Raw genomic sequence first — 21,657 nt, forward strand, 5'->3', positions numbered from 1 at the left:
GATGTTGTTCGCGCTCTAAAATTCTATTTAGATGCTACAAAGGATTTTAGACAAACATCTTCCTTGTTTGTTGTTTATTCTGGTAAAAGGAGAGGTCAAAAAGCAACCTCTACCTCTCTCTCTTTTTGGATTAAAAGCATCATCAGATTGGCTTACGAGACTGCCGGACGGCAGCCTCCCGAAAGAATCACGGCTCATTCCACTAGGGCTGTGGCTTCCACATGGGCCTTCAAGAACGAGGCTTCTGTTGATCAGATATGTAGGGCAGCGACTTGGTCTTCACTGCACACTTTTACCAAATTTTACAAGTTTGATACTTTTGCTTCTTCTGAGGCTATTTTTGGGAGAAAGGTTTTGCAAGCCGTGGTGCCTTCCATTTAGGTGACCTGATTTGCTCCATCCGTGTCCTAAAGCTTTGGTATTGGTTCCCACAAGTAAGGATGACGCCGTGGACCGGACACACCTATGTTGGAGAAAACAGAATTTATGTTTACCTGATAAATTACTTTCTCCAACGGTGTGTCCGGTCCACGGCCCGCCCTGGTTTTTTTAATCAGGTCTGATAATTTATTTTCTTTAACTACAGTCACCACGGTACCATATGGTTTCTCCTATGCAAATATTCCTCCTTAACGTCGGTCGAATGACTGGGGTAGGCGGAGCCTAGGAGGGATCATGTGACCAGCTTTGCTGGGCTCTTTGCCATTTCCTGTTGGGGAAGAGAATATCCCACAAGTAAGGATGACGCCGTGGACCGGACACACCGTTGGAGAAAGTAATTTATCAGGTAAACATAAATTCTGTTTTATGCTTACCTGATAAATTTGTTTCTTTTTAGACACGATGAGTCCACGGCCAGCCCTGTTCTCTGAGACAGGTTATTCATTTTTGTAAACTTCAGACACCTCTGCACCTTGGCTTTTCCTTTCTCTTCCTAATTTCGGTCGAATGACTGGAGTGGGAGGGAAGGGAGGAGCTATATATAGCAGCTCTGCTGGGGTGCTCTTTGCCTCCTGTGGACCAGGAGGGGAATAGCCCACAAGTAAGGATGAAATCCGTGGACTCATCGTGTCTAAAAAGAAACAAATTTATCAGGTAAGCATACATTTTCTTTTTTGCCTGCCTCCTAGTGGACTAGAGTTTAATCTCACATTGACTTTTACCACCATGAAAAAAAAGAATTTATCAGGTAAACAAATTTTAGTGTTTTGATTAATGTTCCTTTTGAATCTTTTTAATATAAAATATTTAAAATTGTAATATAAAATGTGGTGGGGGGCATGGTGACGCTTATTGCATTATTGAAACTTAAACTGTGCACTTAATTGAATTTTGTTTCTTCAGTGTACAAAGCAACTTGCAGCAGCCTTTCATGAAGAATTTGTTGTCCGGGAAGATTTAATGGGGCTGGCAATAGGGACACATGGAAATAACATCCAGCAAGCAAGAAAGGTTCCTGGTATTACTGCTATTGAATTAGAAGAAGACAGTGGCACATTTAGAATCTATGGAGAGGTAATTTCCATCTTTCTTTGCTTATCTGCATCTTAAATCAGACATTTTGCTGCAAAATTGTGCCACCTTCTTTTAAAATTATAATGTAAAAGTAAAAATTTTGCACAGGGATATTGTATAGTACTTTGCAGCTTGAGTTAAAAGTAGGGGTTAAACATATTGCTTATGTGTTGTCTCCTGAGCAGGACTTTTTAATTTTGTGTAACGTCTTTGTGGGCTTAAATGCAAATTTTCCTTGGACAGCAGTGTTAAAATGCTCAAATTTATTGGCATTTTATTTTTCCACTAGAATGTCACTTTAAGCTGCATCTCTCCCTTTTTCTGGCCTTATGCCACTTTAGCCTGGACTCTGTAAGCTTGGCTAAGTACTGCCGTTTTAATATCTGTTTTCTACAGGTTTTCTTTCAAGTGGCACTATTAGGAGTGGTGTACTAGAATTATAAATTGGAATCCTTTGAAAAAATTAGATACTAGGTGATTGTAGGCATCAATTGTATAAATGCCTTTTAAATAAAACTATTGTTTTTCTTTCTAATTCTGAGCAAATTGAATACTGGTGACTATATTAACAGGAAAACTTGTTATAAAACACATGCATGCATGTAACAAATAGGCGTTTGCAGGTATTTTCACATATCTTCAGTGCAGTAAAATATGTGGCCAATGCAGAAGTAAAACATAACCGCCAATAATGTTAGAATGTATTTTTTAATCTATTAATAATATGAAGTAGTCATGTTGAATTTATATTATACAGTTTTGAGAAATTGTATAGTTAACATTACCATCCAAACACTTAAAGAAACATGAGATTATAATATTAAATGTTTAATGTAAAGTAAAGCAATTCTGTTGTTCATACATTTCTTTTGTAAGGTGGTGAGAGCCCACAAGTTCATTACTTCTGGGATTCAACTCCTGGCCTCTAGGAGGAGACAAAGATTCCCATATGACTCCAAAAGTATTCTATCCCTCCCACCTCACTGATTTGCTAGTGTAATCATTGCCCCCCAGGAGGAAGGTAAAGAATTGAGGTTCTCCAGATACTTAATTGAGAGGGGTCCTCAGATGGATTTGAGGCCCATTTTCCCCTCAAAGAGCTGCTGCTGCTGTTGAAAGACAGAGGGAACATTGTAGTATGGGGTGATAACACAATTACTTCCAGTGAAGGAGTTGGTCACAAGCCTGCCACTGGTGTCACAGGCACCAGTCTGTTGTCTTCCTCTTGTTGGGTTGTCCTTACAGTGATTCTCTGCTGTGACGTACACAGCCCTTGATGGTAAGTACAGTAGAATGAGTGCAGTTCAGGTAAGTGCTGTTTCACATGTTGCATTCACATGTTGCATTCACATAGCTCACCATCTATTAGTAGGTACAGTTCTTTACACAGTACATCATAGCCAGGGGCATTTTATTAGAGAGTGTACACCAGCATATATACGAATACTCTATCATTGACTATGTAAGCACTCTCCTAGCTGAGGTATTGTTTTACTTATCGTGCTCTGAATTTCAGGCATAGTGTTTTATTTTCCCTAGCACCACAGAGTAGTGTGCCTAAAGTCTATAGCCTTTCTCAATGATCATAGTGGTATTTGTGGCAGCGCAGTAGTTAAATATTTCCCTCGCTATTCTCCTGACCTTTCCTGTAAGCAGGCTAAGGCACTAGAGGGTAAGATCGTTCTGCTCATCTCCTGCGCTACTCATTTCTGTGTGATATAGCTACGAGGGAGTAAGGATGCCACAAATTCCAAGAGTTATTTGGCAGTTGTCAAAAGTTTTATTTCTTAGTTACAATGTTTCTTCTATTGGCAGTGAGAGTCCACAAGAACATTAATAACCTATGGGAAATACTATTCCTGGCTACCGGGAGGAGGCAAATACACCCAAAACCAGACTATAAATATCCCTTTCCCTACCTTCCAGTAGTTCTTTGCTTTGTATCATGGAGGTAGGCAGATAGAGGTGCTCTATAAAGAGGAAAAGTGTTTATCATGTATGGGCTTTGGAAAACCGGGGATTATATATCCATATAAATCTTAGTATTTGTATATATAATACTGGTTGATGCAGGGTTTCTCATGTCTAGTTCCAGTCTTTCTTATCCCCTGTCTGTTAACATGGTGTGTTTCACACTAAATTACAGACTCATTCTAGGTACGTTGTCCTCTCTTTCATGGCATTTTGTCTAATAAAGAGGCGGAGTAAGTTTTGTCCCTGCGATTAGGATGTGTTTACTGTGCACTTTCCTACCCCCCTTTTTGCCAAGGGGTAGCTTGCCACAGGCTACCGGGAAGGGCTGAGAGGTGCTTAGGCATGTTGGTGTGCAGGACGCTGACAAGCATTTGGACTTAATATCACCAAATTATAGTCACAATTAGGTCAATGTATATGGCCACTCTTTACTGGTTTTCCAGTCACTTTGGTTATGTCGCACAGGCTGCCAATTGTGAGGGCTATTGGGTTACTACAGTCCGCAGGCTGCTCAATAGTCAGGTGGGAGAGTAGTAACTTGACTCGGCTGGTCCTGAGATGGTAAGACCCTTTCAAGGGGGTCGGTTGAGTGTTTGGGACCAATTATCCCGCTGTACTGTTCATGATATCATTATACTGCAATGGACAACTCCATGGAGAGTGTGGAGGAACCTTCTTCCAGGGGTTCTATTATCTGTAGATTAATCTCTGTAAACCCACTGGCACAACTCTGCACTTGCTGCCTAACTTATGTCCTGAGATCTAACTCAGGAGGGCCCAAGTGGTTAGACTGCAGGGTAGGCCCCATGTATTTCATCTACAGTAGGTCCTACTAGGATGTCTCAGACCTCGATTAAGAGGGATATACCTGTCCAGCAGTCCCCGTGGGGGACTAAGTCTGCTCCAGGGCGTGGTACGGAGAGCGATTCAACCCCGGCTGGGTTGAGTAGATGACCTTATGGCCCATATATAGTCAGATGTGTCGGATGCTCTTAGTTGTTGCCAGGTATCAGTGAACAGACGGAGGGAGATGGAATGCTGTTCTCCAGTTTGTAGCTCAGAGGGGCAGGGATGACTACGACAATTCTGGGCAGCTTTCTATGGTGTATCCTTCAGATGGCTGTGAGAACTTTTTTCCTTCACCCCTCCTGTGGGAGAGTCGGATGAGGGCTCTGTGGAGAGGCTTAGGTTCGATGTGGAGCAGTTTCATCTGCTGGAGAGGTCTTATCTACCCGGGTGGTTCTGGCGGCTACACTGCCCAGGAAGGGGAAAGTTCTGAGTCTGAAATCTGGGTTTAGCCCTATACCTTGGGCCCCAGGTGTTTTTCCTGTTTTCCCATTTATTAATAAGCTTTCTAGGGAATAGGAAGGGCTAGGATGTCCTTTTGCCTCCTTGGAGACTTTCAATAGACTGTTTCCTGTTCCGGATGACCATGATAAGGTGTGGAATAGTGTCCCTTTTGTAGATAGTGCTATATCATCTACAACTAAGCACAGGGATATACCGATTACAGAAAAATTCTTTCTTTCAGGCTGGAGGTCTGGAGAGATCTCAAGGTGCTGTCTCTTCAGTTTGGCACTTTGTTTCAGCCAGCTGTGGGTATCGCTGCAGTCAAGGAAGCAGCCAGATTCTGGTGTGAATCCATAGTGAAAAGGATTATGGTGGCTCCTTTGGTGAGGTTGGCTAATGCCTAAAACAAGGGGGGTATCATACAGATTCTCATCAATGCTAATCACTCCAGCATTGGAGCCCTGGCCAGGCAGTCCCTGTGGCTTACATCACAGATAACGCAACTGAGTCCTGCCTTTTTATCTTTGCCCGTCAAGGGTAGGGCCATGTTTGGTCAGAACCTGGCCGCCTCTGTCGTCACAATCATGGTTGGCAGTGGTGTTCCCCTCAGTCAAGATCATAGAGGTAAATCTACAGAGAAGATAACTGAGGTGATTAAGATCTCCTAGGGCAACCAGGAAGTTTCCCGGGGACGCTATAGGGCCTGGCAGCTGAGAGGTTATCCTGAGGTCACTAGTTGACATGAGGGGGTCTTCCCCGACCTGGATCCAGGTCGTGTGGGGTAGACTTTTTTTTTTTTTTTGGATCAGAACGATTGGCACCGGTCCATCTGGAACCCCTGGGTGCTGGACATTGTCCATCAGGTATACAGAAATTTATTTAAGTCCTGTCCCACAAGGGATTGTTTCTTACCATCAAAGGTTCCAGAAAACCCTATAAGGAGGGCGGCTCTCTTTCATTGCTTAGATGATCTTATAGCTATGGGAGCTGTAGTCCCAGTTTCTCCACCCGAGAGGGGAAAGGGGTTCCACTCTGTCCTCTACATGGTTAGTGAGAAGGAGGGATCCTTCCATCCTACTTTGGACTTAAAAGAATTCAATTGATCCGTACAGGTTCCCTACTTAAAGGTTGAATCGATAAGGTCCATTTTTCTCCTAGCTCAGGAAGGGTCAATTCATGTCCTCAATAAGCTTAAGGAATGCATTCCACTTCATAGATCATTAGTTAGGCCTCATCTTGAGTATTGTGTGCAGTTCTGGAGGCCATATCTTCAGAAGGATATTAACAAACTTGAATCTGTGCAAAGGAGGGCTACCAAAATGGTACATGGTCTAAAAAATAAAACTTACCAGGATAGGCTCAATGACCTAAATATGTATAGCTTAGAGGAGAGAAGGGAAAGAGGTGATATGATAGCAACTTTCAAGTACATTAAAGGGTTTAGTAAAACTGAGGCTGCGGGTATTTTACATAAAATGGAAAATTCAAGAACAAGGGGTCATGAGCTCAAGCTGAAGGGTAGTAGATTCAGGAGTGATTTGAGGAAGCACTTCTTTACAGAAAGAGTGATTGATTTATGGAATAAACTTCCTCAAGAGGTAGTAGCAACAAACACTGTGGGGGACTTTAAAAATGCATGGGACAAGCATAGGGCTATCCTACGAACTAGATAAGTTTATACTGTTAGGTAAGGTCGGGCAGACTTGCTGGGCCTATGGCTCTTATCTGCCGTCAATATCTGTTTCTATTCCTTCACATCCCGATATACAGGGACTTCTACCGTTTCTTGCGGTTTGCTTTACTATATAGGCATTATCAGTTTGTTGCGCTTCCAGTGGGACTGGCTACGGCACATCGAGTTCTCACCAAGGTGCTTGGAGCTCTTTTGGCTGTTAGTCTTCATGTGATTGCAGTGGCTTCTTACCTGCAGGACTTTATAGTTCAGGCTCCATCCTTGCAAGTGGCTCAGGACCACGAGAATTCTCTTGTGTTTTCGAGCCCATGGTGAAAAGATTAATTTGGAGAAGAGTCCCTTCCTTCCGACTACGAGGGTTTGCTTTCGGGGATTAATCATAGATTCTGTCAGTATGAGTCTTTATCTTTCCAATCAGTGCAGGGAGATGCTTCAGAGAGCATGTTCCCTACTTCAGTCCGTCAGTATATGGACGGGTTATAATACAATATATTTAATAATTATTATTTAAAACAAACCCCCAATAAAATGCATATACGAAACGATTTATAATCAATATTTTATTCCTAAATGCTTTATATTAGTTGGTTATAAACACATTGAATTATATTTATAGAAAACCAAATTATGAATCAGATGATACACACTTATGCGGTTACAATATTCTATACAAAGATCATAAAAATATACCTTTACAATTTACCTTATCCACAATGAATCTCTTTAAAATACCACAATATGGACCGCTCACTTTCACATTGCCTATTTAAACAATATAACAATATACTTTAACAGCCAATTTCTATGCCAAGTTATCTGAGATAAAATAAATTCTTAATTATCTACAATAAGGCAAATTCTAAAATATATTTATATAGTTGCAAAGATAAATTACAAAAGACTAGTTTTAAACTACTCAGGACTATGAAACACAAGCTTAAAATACCAATTGTGCCCTTTTAAAATTACGAACTGTAATCCAACTATAGCCATTGATTTAAAATATTAAATATACTTAACAGTTTCTTATACTTTACCCAAATAAATCAATGTTTCAGCTTCCAGAGTTCCTCTGATAAATCCAATTTCACCTCATAAATTAAGAGGTAATTTTTGCAAGATGGATAAAAATTAGGCCCAGATTGCTTTATAATAGACTGGATCCCAAGGCAACAGTTTGTCAGTCAAAATTTAGCACAGTCATCTTTTTTTTTATTTTTATTCTCTTGTCTGAGGTTAGATCATGCGATATAACCCCACCCCTTTTTATTCTAATCATCCGTGAAATTAGGATGATAGGCCCTTCGGAAACGTGTCCCTGATTGGTTATTTGGGAGACGCCTCCCTGATTGGCTACTGGGAAATTTCATTTTCAACAGCTAAATGCCTTTTGGCTGTAATACTGGATTTAGGCCATTGGGGGCAGCAAAGACAAACAGTTTAATTCAAATATTGCTAACCGTAAATACAGTTCATATATATTTTTATTCAATATACCATATTTTCTAGTATCAACAAGTCACATGTTCCATGAGTATTGGACCATGTCATACCATTCATCCTGCTTATTTTAATATGAAACCTCAGTATTTTATTTATCATATTCTAGAAGATGTCTTAAAAGTTGTATTTTTATGAGGGACTAGTAGTATCAATCAATGAAATATATATGTCTGACTTATTACGTATATCAGTTTATTTGATATACTGGCATATATTTCATTTCCTAGTCTTATCTTATCTAGAAATCTCATCTTCACATCAGTTATTCCTGTAATGTTCACTAGATTTCTGGAAAACAAAGAAAAAATGTATTCATTTTAAAATAACTTAAAGGGACAGTCAAGTCCAAAAAAACCTTTCATTTTTCAAATAGGGCATGTAATTTTAAACAACTTTCCAATTTACTTTTATCAACAATTTTGCTTTGTTCTCTTGGTATTCTAGTTGCAAGCAAACCTAGGAAGGCTCATATGATAATTTCTAAGCCCTTGAAGGCCGCCTCTATTTTATTTACTTTTCACAGCAAGCTCATGTAGGCCATATAGATAGCATTGTGATCACGCTAGTGGCAGACACTGCACTAATTGGCTAAAATGCAAGTCAATAGATAACTAAAAGTCATGTGATTAGGGGCGGTCAGAAGATGCTTAGATACAAGTTAGTCACAGAAGTAAAAAGTGTATTAATATAACAGTGTTGGTTTTGCAAAACTGGGGAATGGGTAATAAAGGGATTATTTATCTTTTTAAACAACAAAAATTCTGGTGTTGACTTTCCCTTTAAGCATTTATATATACTAATGTAGTTATTAATTTAATTTATTACAAATCTGAAATGCATTTCCCATATCCATTAATAGATATTTATACAGTCTAGGTATCAATTAAATCTTTGAGAATTATACAATTCATATAGATGAATTTCTAACTTCTCTTTTTAAAATCACGATTTAAATTTTTATATGCTTTCAGCACTCATAGGGTTAAACATGTCTCTCTGTTAGCCAGCATAGATGTTTATCTAACACAGCAGGTGCCAATTTGCATTGAAGCGTGAATGGTCACCTTTCCACAAAATTTGTCACTTGGCTCAGACTGCTAGGCTCTCTTCTTCTTATAAGGGAGTCTAGTGATCTGATAAGAAATTTTATTACACATTTTCAAGTAGTGATTAAAAAGGTCTTATGAATTGATCTTTTTAAGATTACTTTGAAAGCAATTCCTTTTGATGAATTGGAACAAAGATTTGCAATGCATCCTATGTAACCAAGAAGAAGGGGGTTGGTCTGCCATGGCTACAGCCCACACAATTCATGTCAAATTAGATTTTTAGCTACAAAAAAAATGAAATATAAGATTCTACAATACATCTGTAGTTTATTTAATGTTACTCACAGATACCCTGACAAGTCAAATACTCATTCTTCGGTGGCACAATGCATGGAGGTGGTAGATCTCATGATGGCGGCATCCGACAATATACAGTTTGCTTGTTTTCATCTTCGACCACTTCAGTTGTGCATGCTGAGACAATGGAATGGGGATCATTCAGACCTGTCACAGAATGTCTATTTGGATGACCAGACGAGAGAGTCTTAACTGGTGGCTATCCTCCACGTCTGTTTGTTTAGGGATGAGTTTCTGTTGTCCCTCCTGGGTTGTAATCTGTCAGGTTTTTTTTCCCTGTTTTGTTTGCCATGTGCTGCTGGCAGTCATTTTACTCACCTCTCTTGCTGATTATGGTGCATTGTGGGGGGTGCTGCTCATTTCCTGCACTTCCTTTTATGGCCAGATTGGTGTGCATCATCTGTGTGAGACAGGATGCAGTCTCAGATTTGTGATGTCATCACTTATTATTTAAAGGGCCTCTGTTCAGTATGCTTTGCCTTTGCGTTGTCTCAGACCTGTTTGTGAGAGTTCCTGTGTATTACCTGGCTGCCTGATGTCCTTCCTGATCCCTGGCTTGTTCCTGACTCTGCTGTTTTCCTTGTTCTTGATTCCGGCTCGTCTGACTATTCGCTTTGGCTCCTGACTCGGCTCGTCTGACTACCAGCTCTGGTTTTGACTCCTGGCTGGTTATTTCACTTGTGGACTTTTTATTATTTTTTTGCTATTAATAAAGGTGTGATTATTTTTGCACTTCTCGTCTCAGTCTGATTCCTGGCACCCTGACATAATCACAGCGGATGCGAGTCTGTCTGGCTGGGTTGCTTCTTGTTATCTGAGAGTCAAAGAATCTTGGGGCCAAGAGGAAGCATCTCTCTCGATCAATATTCTCGAGTCAAGAGCTATATATAATGTGCTTTTGGTGTGGCCACATTTGGCTTACTCTTGGTTTATCCAATTCCATTCGGATAACATCACAACTGTGTCCTTCCTAAACCTTCATGGAGGCGTCTGGAGCACTATAGCAATTCAGGAAGTGTCTCGCATCCTGTGGTGGGAGAAAAGGAACCAATGTCAACTTTTGACTCTGCACATTCCAGGTGGGGAGTATTGGGAAGTAGATTTGTTGAATAGACGACTCTTCACTCTGAGTCGTGGTCCGTAAATCAGGAGGTATTTCTGGAAATTGGTAGTCGATGTAGTCTTCTAGATATAGATCTGATGGCTTCCCGTTTCAATGCCAAGCTCCTGAGGTATGGAGCCAGGACCAGGGGATCCAAATGCGGAGCTCGTCGATGCGCTTGTGGTTCCGTGGAGCTACAACTTGGTTTATCTGTTTTCTCCAACTGTGGATCTGCTCCTAGCGGTGACTCTGATCATGCAAGAAAGTATTCCTAATATTCTGATAGCCCCATAGTGAGCATGTCGCCTGCTCCTCCTTGGTGACTGCCTCTTTGTCAGAATTTGTTGTCTCAAGGACTGTTCTTTTACCAAGTTCTTGATACCCTTCAGCTAACTGCCTGGAGATTAAATTGGTTGAGAGACGATTCTCTGTCTGAGTGTTGATCCTTTTTTTCAGCCTGGCTGCCCTGTTTTTGTTGTTTTTCTTGCACTGATAGTTTTAGTCATCCCCTTTTATTTTACAAGATATGATGAGTCCACGGATTTCATCCTTATGGGATATCGCCTCCTGGTCAGCAGGAGGAGGCAAAGAGCTCCACAGCAGAGTTGCATAAATAGCTCCTCCCTTCCCCACCCCCCCCCAACCCAGTCATTCTCTTTGCCTGTGTTAGTGATAGGAGAGAGGTAAAGAGAGGTGTTAGTTTAGATTCTTCAATCAAGAGTTTTTTGGTTTTAAATGGTGCCAAAGTGTACTATTTTATTACAGAGCAGCTTCGAGTAATCTTTTTAGACTGTGGGAACTGGTGGATTTTTGTCTCCACTGCGCCTCCCAGGATTGTGCTGCGTTTTCTGTACATGGTCTTGGAAATTCTTAACTAAGACTTCTCTGTTTCACAGGACCTCAGGAGGAAAAGTGGACCTCCTTGATACTGTGAAGTTGTCATACTGTTCCTCAGCATGAAGGTAAGTGCAGTTCTTTTATTCTGGGACACAGAAACAAAATCTCAGATGGACTGTATATTCACTATACTATGGGCAGAAATTTTCCATTTAAGTAGATAGTGACAGACCCAGACACTCTAGCAGTCTACTACCTAGAAGCGCTGGGATATGAGTACAAAGATGACTCTGACAATGATTTATTAAAAAAGTTGGACGCTGGGAGCTAATATGTATGTGCTTGACCAGACACTCGGGCATTTAGTGTGTGCCTTGAAGCGCTGTGACATTCTGTGTAGGGTTCTCATTTGGGGCTGGCTGACGCAGGGGACAGTTTCGGAGTGCGTATAATCATATTAGCCTCCGGTAAATGGCGGCTTTGTTACTAGTGTTTAGCGTGTTGGAATTACGCCCACGAAGGGCGGGGCTTAGGACTTCTCGCGCTTTCATAGTGCAGTCATTGTTGTGGTTAACAGCTTCTCCTCTCGGCCTCTAAGCCTGCTTAACCTGATTTGTACAGACGATTCTTGGTGCGCAAGGCTTGTAATAATCAGTCCGGTCACAGGAACAGGTAGGAGCCGCTGCGGCGAGGTGACAGTTTTTATTTTCACAGAAAAACTGTGTCAAAAATCTTTACTTGTGTGTTATTTTCCAAAGGCCAGTGTACAGGGAAGGTGAACTTACAATAGTTTCTCACTTATAGATACAGTACTCAGCATATTTTATTTTTTCAATTGAAAAATAAAAAACGGTGTAAGATGTGTGAATTGAGTTCTTAAAGATACAGTACTCAGCGGGGTGGAGTGAACGGCCGACCATGATGGCCGCAATGCACTGAGGCTCCGTGTACAGACCGGGTGTCTTAGATGCTAAAAGCACTATCTTGCAGCTGAAACTGTCGTCCATTAGTTGGGATTCTAACCTAAAGATCAGATACCTAAGTTGGAGCAGCTATCTATATGGCTCCATGACTATATCGGCAACGTAATCAGCTGGAAGTTCTGAGGCCTGCAACGGATTGTGACGCACACAATACTTCTAACCTGACCGAGCAGGCATAAGTGAGCTTCAATACGAGCGTCGCCTATCACAAGCTAAGGCCAGCATCGGACACCGGACATATCTGCATCGGAAGAACGTCCCCCTTCTTGCTATATCTGGAGACCGGTAAGGCATAAATTACGCAGTTATAATTCTTTAAATAATTACCTGCCAGGAAGTTAAGCAAACCAAGAGACTATTTACAAAAAATTTAACACAGGCTCAAAAGAGTTTGAAAGAGAACAAGTAGTTACAAGCATACAGCAGGATCTTAATGTTAACGCACCTTTGAGATAAAATGGCGCCTATTTAACATATATGGAAAAATATTGTGGATAGTTCCTGTGGGTATTAGGAAACAGCACTAGAGACACAAATAAGCTCAGCCTTCACATAGTATGCAATACTATACGTATGTAATGAAGAGCTCATAACCGCTAGCTGCCTGATATAACAGCATACTGAACTGCCATTTATGTGACTAATCTAACTAACGGCAAATATCTAATAAAACTGTGAACTGTTTGAGCACATTTTATAACCTGTTGCACGGTGAGCACCATAATAAATATATATATATATATATATATATATATATATATATATATATATATATATACATACATATACTATAAGACATGAGATTCGAACATCTAAACGTGTACCCCACCCCCTTTCCCGTCACACAGAGTGGTTCCGGGTCATAACACATTTACCTTTTCCCGAGATCGCCCTGTGAGGGCAAAATCCCCTGGGGGTACAATTCCTTGCCTTGAGGATAAGCAGTCTTTTTAGGAGAGACACATCCGTTACCAATATGTCACAGAGGAAAAATGCAAGACAGAACAAAGACAAGCTACAGAAGCCTCCACAGTCCAACCAGGGTGCAGTACATGCTTTTTTTAAACAAGCAGAACAAACACCTAAAAGCAAAGATGCTGATTCTCCGCAGAATTCCATCGAAGAAGGTCAAGACACTACATCAGCCACTATTAACTGTAAACCATCTACAGTGCAGGAACAAAGTGGCGATGCCCCAATTACTTATTAAGCTATGGAAGCCTTGATTGAGCAGGTTAAATCCTGTATTAAAGATGAATGTGCTGACCTTAAGAAGGAGATTAGTGACCTAGGTCACAGAGTTGACACCTTGGAGGAGCATGAATATGTAGTATCACAAAAATTGGCGAGCTTCTCTTCCAGCCAGGCAAAACAACATCAGCTTATAATTGAATTGGAAGACAAAATAGATGATTTGGAGAATCATTCTAGAAGAGGTAATCTCCGCTTTCAAGGAATCCCGGAAACAGTCTTAAATAACTAAATCCAGGACTATCTACAGGCCCTGTTTGTCGAAATACTAGGAGATAATACAGTTGAGAATACTACAATCCCACTTGACAGAGCACACCGTGCACTCCGCCCTAAACCACCGGATGACTCCCCACCAAGGGATATTGTAGTTCATTTCCAAAATTATAGGGAAAAAGAGGAGATATATAATATAACCAGAAAAATACAAGCAATAAGCTTTCAAGGGCAAAAAAAATCAGATTTACCAGGATCTATCCCTAAGAACATTACAAAAACGGAGACACTTACGTGCACTGCATATCCCGTATAGATGGGGCTTCCCCACATCGGTGATAGCAATGAGAAACGGGGGAAAAATAGAATGCACCTCTTTGTCTGAAGTTAACAGGTTTTGCAATCTGTTGAATATCCCACAACCTGACAATGGAGATTCTCATCCACCTCACAAGCAACAAAATGGGCAGGACAGCCCCAAACCCCAAAGACGGCCGGGACCTGTTGTTCCTTCCAAACAAAATAAACGCAGACAAGTAACCCAGCTCAACAATGAAGAAATGGACACAGAGTCTCCTGGATGAGTAACTATAATTATTCACTTTATTTTTCATAAAAGGGACCAGTATTTTCAGACTACTGTCTTGTAGACCTAGGTCATATATATCCTCGGATATGCCTACTTAAGAGATGAAAGGCAGGCACCTGGGAAGAAGAGACTAACCCTTTTCTACATCAAAAGAATCGGTGTCACTCCCAATTTAGAGAGGACATAGTATACCAGTTTAAATTCAAGTTGTGTGAAATGTTTTCAGGTTATGGATGTTTAACGTATTTTTATATAGATAATTTTTAAGCTTAGCACTGAACTGTTATTCTTGATTGGAATTGTTTAAATGACTGCCACTAGTATCACATTAGCTAGTCTATTTGATTTTGTTTAATTGATGGGCACTAGAGGATAGTTAACTAACTTATCAATGCTATCACTTGAATGTATTCTTATCCTAGGATGTATGAAGAAGATAAGGTGAATTCTAGTTCTTAAAATAGCCCACCTTATATTGTTTGTTTCCACATATTTACCTAAGACTGTTATACAAAGCACTGACTATGCACTTGTTCATGATACAAGTTGTTTATCAGACCTTATGTAATTATTTGCTCTCTAGTCGATTAGTATTGAACCCCAACAAAAAATTGTCATAATAGGTTTACCCCTAGAAACAAATGAGTCATTAGTGGTGGAAAGGCACCACTCAATTTAAATTTCTGATGGTTATCTAATTGTATAAAACAGAAGGGGTACCCAATAGGTAGATATAGCAGCTCTTTGAGTGCGATAATTCCCAAAAATCACACTAAAATTAAAATTGTACAAGGATTAAGAGTGCGCTCAAAACGAGCTCTACCAGAATACTAATTCTATCGACAATTGAATAATATAATATATAAAAAAATTTTTTGAAATGGAGTACAAAATTTCCAATATTAAATAAAAGTGTATTTTTTATTAAGTATTTTACTTAAAACTTTATAAACAGTAGATCATATACATATACATAAATAGGATAGATTAAGGTGCACCTTATATCTGCTACACAATAGATACAATGTAATTTAAAACTTTGTTATGTAAACAGCAAGAATGTAGTGAATGAGGTATATTTCAGCGTGTTTCTTAGTTTCTGTCACTTATTTTTTATCCAAACTTTGCAACGTTAATAGTTTTTGGTAATTCTGAAGTAATGTGACACCCAAAGGTGTTGATTCGATGCTTAGTTAAGCACGATATTATTGGGTTCCAGGGTTTTTATATTTTTAAATTTTTAAATGTCTCTTATGTGGATCAATATTGCCCATACAGGTGGTTAACTCACCAGAATCCGAAAGTTTCAGAAGTCTTTCTCTGACCCGGTTCCTATCTCTGTATTTGCCTCTTTAGTGTAGAGTGTTCGGCGTCCTGTCAGCCGTTAAGTTGGATTCTGACGTGTCTCAAACACGTGCTAGGCTCATCCACCAATCACTGGGTCAGATTACCGGTGAGTAGTTTTTTGAAAACGGCAATATGTTCCGTATGTGGCGATCGGTCAGTGAATGTTCCGAGGGCAATAATCTCACTAAATGTAGGTCCCTTTGACACCTTTCTACACTTAGGAGTTTTGCTAAAAGTTCAAATAATATCCAGAAAAGAGACTTTACATGCTATCAGTGTCACTCCTTTTTAGATACAATCCAGTGCTTTACTTAGAAAATACCCACATTAAGCTGGCCAGCTTTCATCGGTCTGAGTCATCTACGCGTTTAGCACAGATTTGTGTGACCTGAGTATTGACACAACCTCTGAGCTAGAATAGTTTTGAGCAGTTTTCTTTTCCCCCTATCAATATATCTAGCTCTTAGCTACATATATATTGTATCCTCTAATACCTGATTACCCTATACCCTAACCAGACTATCCTTACTTACCCAAGTATCCTAACCAGATTAATCTAGCCTTCTCACATAATATAACAAGAAACTCTATTTTGTAATGACACATTCAACCTGTCACAAAGGAGGCTCATTACACATTGCAACTCAGAATGTCAATGGTTTCTTATCAGCGGAGAAGCGCTCTATAGCTTTTCACGACTTCCATAAAAGGAAGATAGATATTATCATGACCCAGGAAACCCATTTTAAAAAGGCTAATGAACCTACACTATCCAAAAGACACTACGACCAACATTTCTGTAGCTCGGGCCCCCATAGGAAAAATGGAGTAAGCATCTCTTTTAGACGTAACTTACCCTTTGAACTCCTACAAAAAGTTATAGATAAGGAAGGTAGGATCCTGGTCCTGATTGGGCTATGTTATGGCGCCCCAATCACCTTAGCTAACATATACGCTCAAAATAAACCCACTCCCCATTTCTATAAGTCCTTAATCAACACAATATTAGACATCGCTAAATGTCCAATTATACTAGGGGGATACTTCAATTTCCCTCTGAACCCTGTATTAGACACATCCAATGGAAAGTCATATCTGCGCAATAATGTTGTGAAGAACAACTGCGCAGCCTTACAATCCCTTAATTTGTTTGACACCTGGAGAATAGTACACACAAATAAGAGAGACTATACTTTTTTTTTCCCACCCACAACATTCCTATTCCAGGTTGGATTACATTCTTTGCAGTCAAACCCTATTATCGGATCTTGTTCACTCAAAAATTTCCCACACCTCTTGGTCTGACCATAGTATGATGTCTACCATATTCAACTGGTCTAGCAAACCACATAACACATTTAACTGGAGACTTAATGACTCCATACTTACTAGCCAAGAAATAGTAGATGAAATTAAAAAATTGTCAGACGAAAATTTTACTCTAAACAAACCTGAGGACACGTTGATCGCGAATAATTGGGAAGCTTATAAGTGTTATATTCGCGGAGTATTAATAAAACACAATGCTAAACAATGAAAGGCATATACAACCCAATTCTCCTCTTTGACGAGTGATCTGGCTACACGGGAGGCTGCACATAAAGCTGACCCCAAATCGGTACCAAAACTCTCTAAATTAACTGAAGCAAGCAAGAGAAAGCTTAAACAAATTTCTTCTACAAAAAGCTCATATGAGAGCTATGATCACCAAATCTAAATTTCTCCAACATAGGTGTGTCCGGTCCACGGCGTCATCCTTACTTGTGGGATATTCTCTTCCCCAACAGGAAATGGCAAAGAGCCCAGCAAAGCTGGTCACATGATCCCTCCTAGGCTCCGCCTACCCCAGTCATTCTCTTTGCCGTTGTACAGGCAACATCTCCACGGAGATGGCTTAGAGTTTTTTAGTGTTTAACTGTAGTTTTTATTATTCAATCAAGAGTTTGTTATTTTAAAATAGTGCTGGTATGTACTATTTACTCTGAAACAGAAAAGAGATGAAGATTTCTGTTTGTAAGAGGAAAATGATTTTAGCAACCGTTACTAAAATCCATGGCTGTTCCACACAGGACTGTTGAGAGGAATTAACTTCAGTTGGGGGAACAGTGAGCAGTCTTTTGCTGCTTGAGGTATGACACATTCTAACAAGACGATGTAATGCTGGAAGCTGTCATTTTCCCTATGGGATCCGGTAAGCCATTTTTATTCAGACAGTAAATAAGGGCTTCACAAGGGCTTATTAAGACTGTAGACATTTTCTGGGCTAAATCGATTCATATATACACATATTTAGCCTTGAGGAATCATTTAATCTGGGTATTTTTGTAAAATAATATCGGCAGGCACTGTTTTAGACTCCTTATTCTCTAGGGGCTTTCCCTAATCATAGGCAGAGCCTCATTTTCGCGCCGGTATTGCGCACTTGTTTTTGAGAAGCATGGCATGCAGTCGCATGTGTGAGGAGCTCTGATACATAGAAAAGACTTTCTGAAGGCGTATATTTAAGGGTTAAAACTTCAAAATTTGGTGTGCAATACTTTTAAGGCTTTAAGACACTGTGGTGAAATTTTGGTGAATTTTGAACAATTCCTTCATACTTTTTCGCAATTGCAGTAATAAAGTGTGTTCAGTTTAAAATTTAAAGTGACAGTAACGGTTTTATTTTAAAACGTTTTTTGTACTTTGTTATCAAGTTTATGCCTGTTTAACATGTCTGAACTACCAGATAGACACTGAAAATGATGCCCAAGATGATTCCTCAAGTGAGGGGAGTAAGCATGGTACTGCATCATTCCCTCCTTCGTCTACACCAGTCTTGCCCACTCAGGAGGCCCCTAGTACATCTAGCGCGCCAATACTCCTTACTATGCAACAATTAACGGCTGTAATGGAAAATTCTATCAAAAACATTTTAGCCAAAATGCCCACTTATCAGCGTAAGCGCGACTGCTCTGTTTTAGATACTGAAGAGCATGAGGACGCTGATGATAATGGTTCTGAAATGCCCCTACACCAGTCTGAGGGGGCCAGGGAGGTTTTGTCTGAGGGAGAAATTTCAGATTCAGGGAAAATTTCTCAACAAGCTGAACCCGATGTGATTACATTTAAATTTAAGTTGGAACATCTCCGCGCTCTGCTTAAGGAGGTATTATCCACTCTGGATGATTGTGAGAATTTGATCATCCCAGAGAAACTATGTAAAATGGACAAGTTCCTAGAGGTCCCGGGGCTCCCAGAAGCTTTTCCTATACCCAAGCGGGTGGCGGACATTGTAAATAAAGAATGGGAAAGGCCCGGTATACCTTTCGTCCCTCCCCCCATATTTAAAAAATTGTTTCCTATGGTCGACCCCAGAAAGGACTTATGGCAGACAGTCCCCAAGGTCGAGGGAGCGGTTTCTACTTTAAACAAACGCACCACTATACCCATAGAAGATAGTTGTGCTTTCAAAGATCCTATGGATAAAAAATTAGAAGGTTTGCTTAAAAAGATGTTTGTTCAGCAAGGTTACCTTCTACAACCAATTTCATGCATTGTCCCTGTCACTACAGCCGCGTGTTTCTGGTTCGATGAGCTAGTAAAGGCGATCGATAGTGATTCTCCTCCTTATGAGGAGATTATGGACAGAATCCGTGCTCTCAAATTGGCTAATTCTTTCACCCTAGACGCCACTTTGCAATTGGCTAGGTTAGCGGCGAAAAATTCTGGGTTTGCTATTGTGGCGCGCAGAGCGCTTTGGTGGAAATCTTGGTCAGCGGATGCGTCTTCCAAGAACAAACTACTTAACATTCCTTTCAAGGGGAAAACACTGTTTGGCCCTGACTTGAAAGAGATTATCTCTGATATCACTGGGGGTAAGGGCCACGCCCTTCCTCAGGATAGGTCTTTCAAGGCCAAAAATAAACCTAATTTTCGTCCCTTTCGTAGAAACGGACCAGCCCCAAGTGCTACGTCCTCTAAGCAAGAGGGTAATACTTCTCAAGCCAAGCCAGTCTGGAGACCAATGCAAGACTGGAACAAGGGAAAGCAGGCCAAGAAACCTGCCACTGCTACCAAGACAGCATGAAATGTTGGCCCCCGATCCGGGACCGGATCTGGTGGGGGGCAGACTCTCTCTCTTCGCTCAGGCTTGGGCAAGAGATGTTCTGGATCCTTGGGCACTAGAAATAGTCTCCCAAGGTTATCTTCTGGAATTCAAGGGGCTTCCCCCAAGGGGGAGGTTCCACAGGTCTCAATTGTCTTCAGACCACATAAAGAGACAGGCATTCTTACATTGTGTAGAAGACCTGTTAAAAATGGGAGTGATTCATCCTGTTCCATTAGGAGAACAAGGGATGGGGTTCTACTCCAATCTGTTCATAGTTCCCAAAAAAGAGGGAACGTTCAGACCAATTTTAGATCTCAAGATCTTAAACAAGTTTCTCAAGGTTCCATCGTTCAAAATGGAAACCATTCGAACAATTCTTCCTTCCATCCAGGAAGGTCAATTCATGACCACGGTGGATTTAAAGGATGCGTATCTACATATTCCTATCCACAAGGAACATCATCGGTTCCTAAGGTTCGCATTCCTGGACAAGCATTACCAGTTCGTGGCGCTTCCTTTCGGATTAGCCACTGCTCCAAGGATTTTCACAAAGGTACTAGGGTCCCTTCTAGCGGTACTAAGACCAAGGGGCATTGCAGTAGTTCCTTACTTGGACGACATTCTGATTCAAGCGTCGTCCCTTCCTCAAGCAAAGGCTCACACGGACATAGTCCTGGCCTTTCTCAGATCTCACGGATGGAAAGTGAACGTGGAAAAGAGTTCTCTATCTCCGTCGACAAGGGTTCCCTTCTTGGGAACAATAATAGACTCCTTAGAAATGAGGATTTTTCTGACAGAGGCCAGAAAAACAAAACTTCTAAACTCTTGTCAAACACTTCATTCCGTTCCTCTTCCTTCCATAGCGCAGTGCATGGAAGTAATAGGTTTGATGGTAGCGGCAATGGACATAGTTCCTTTTGCGCGCATTCATCTAAGACCATTACAACTGTGCATGCTCAGTCAGTGGAATGGGGACTATACAGACTTGTCTCCGAAGATACAAGTAAATCAGAGGACCAGAGACTCACTCCGTTGGTGGCTGTCCCTGGACAACCTGTCACAAGGGATGACCTTCCGCAGACCAGAGTGGGTCATTGTCACGACCGACGCCAGTCTGATGGGCTGGGGCGCGGTCTGGGGACCCCTGAAAGCTCAGGGTCTTTGGTCTCGGGAAGAATCTCTTCTACCGATAAATATTCTGGAACTGAGAGCGATATTCAATGCTCTCAAGGCTTGGCCTCAGCTAGCAAAGGCCAAGTTCATACGGTTTCAATCAGACAACATGACGACTGTTGCGTACATCAACCATCAGGGGGGAACAAGGAGTTCCCTGGCGATGGAAGAAGTGACCAAAATCATTCAATGGGCGGAGACTCACTCCTGCCACCTGTCTGCAATCCACATCCCAGGAGTGGAAAATTGGGAAGCGGATTTTCTGAGTCGTCAGACATTACATCCGGGGGAGTGGGAACTCCATCCGGAAATCTTTGCCCAAATTACTCAACTGTGGGGCATTCCAGACATGGATCTGATGGCCTCTCATCAGAACTTCAAGGTTCCTTGCTACGGGTCCAGATCCAGGGATCCCAAGGCGACTCTAGTAGATGCACTAGTAGCACCTTGGACCTTCAAACTAGCTTATGTATTCCCGCCGTTTCCTCTCATCCCCAGGCTGGTAGCCAGGATCAATCAGGAGAGGGTGTCGGTGATCTTGATAGCTCCTGCGTGGCCACGCAGGACTTGGTATGCAGATCTGGTGAATATGTCATCGGCTCCACCATGGAAGCTACCTTTGAGACGAGACCTTCTTGTTCAAGGTCCGTTCGAACATCCGAATCTGGTCTCACTCCAGCTGACTGCTTGG

General features: G+C 41.1%; 1 protein-coding gene across 4 annotated transcripts in view; it reads left to right on the forward strand.

Moving 5' to 3' along the window:
* The window catches only part of FXR1 (FMR1 autosomal homolog 1), a 356,275-nt gene that overhangs the window by 206,396 nt on the left and 128,222 nt on the right, over window positions 1–21,657 (forward strand). For all 4 annotated transcript variants that reach the window (XM_053710172.1, XM_053710173.1, XM_053710171.1 and 1 more), the window contains one exon: window positions 1,345–1,515. In XM_053710172.1, the coding sequence (XP_053566147.1) occupies window positions 1,345–1,515 (171 nt within the window). The remainder of the gene's footprint in view (window positions 1–1,344; window positions 1,516–21,657) is intronic.

Source organism: Bombina bombina, chromosome 4, assembly GCF_027579735.1.
Source record: "Bombina bombina isolate aBomBom1 chromosome 4, aBomBom1.pri, whole genome shotgun sequence".
In the NCBI taxonomy this organism is placed as follows: Eukaryota; Metazoa; Chordata; class Amphibia; order Anura; family Bombinatoridae; genus Bombina; species Bombina bombina.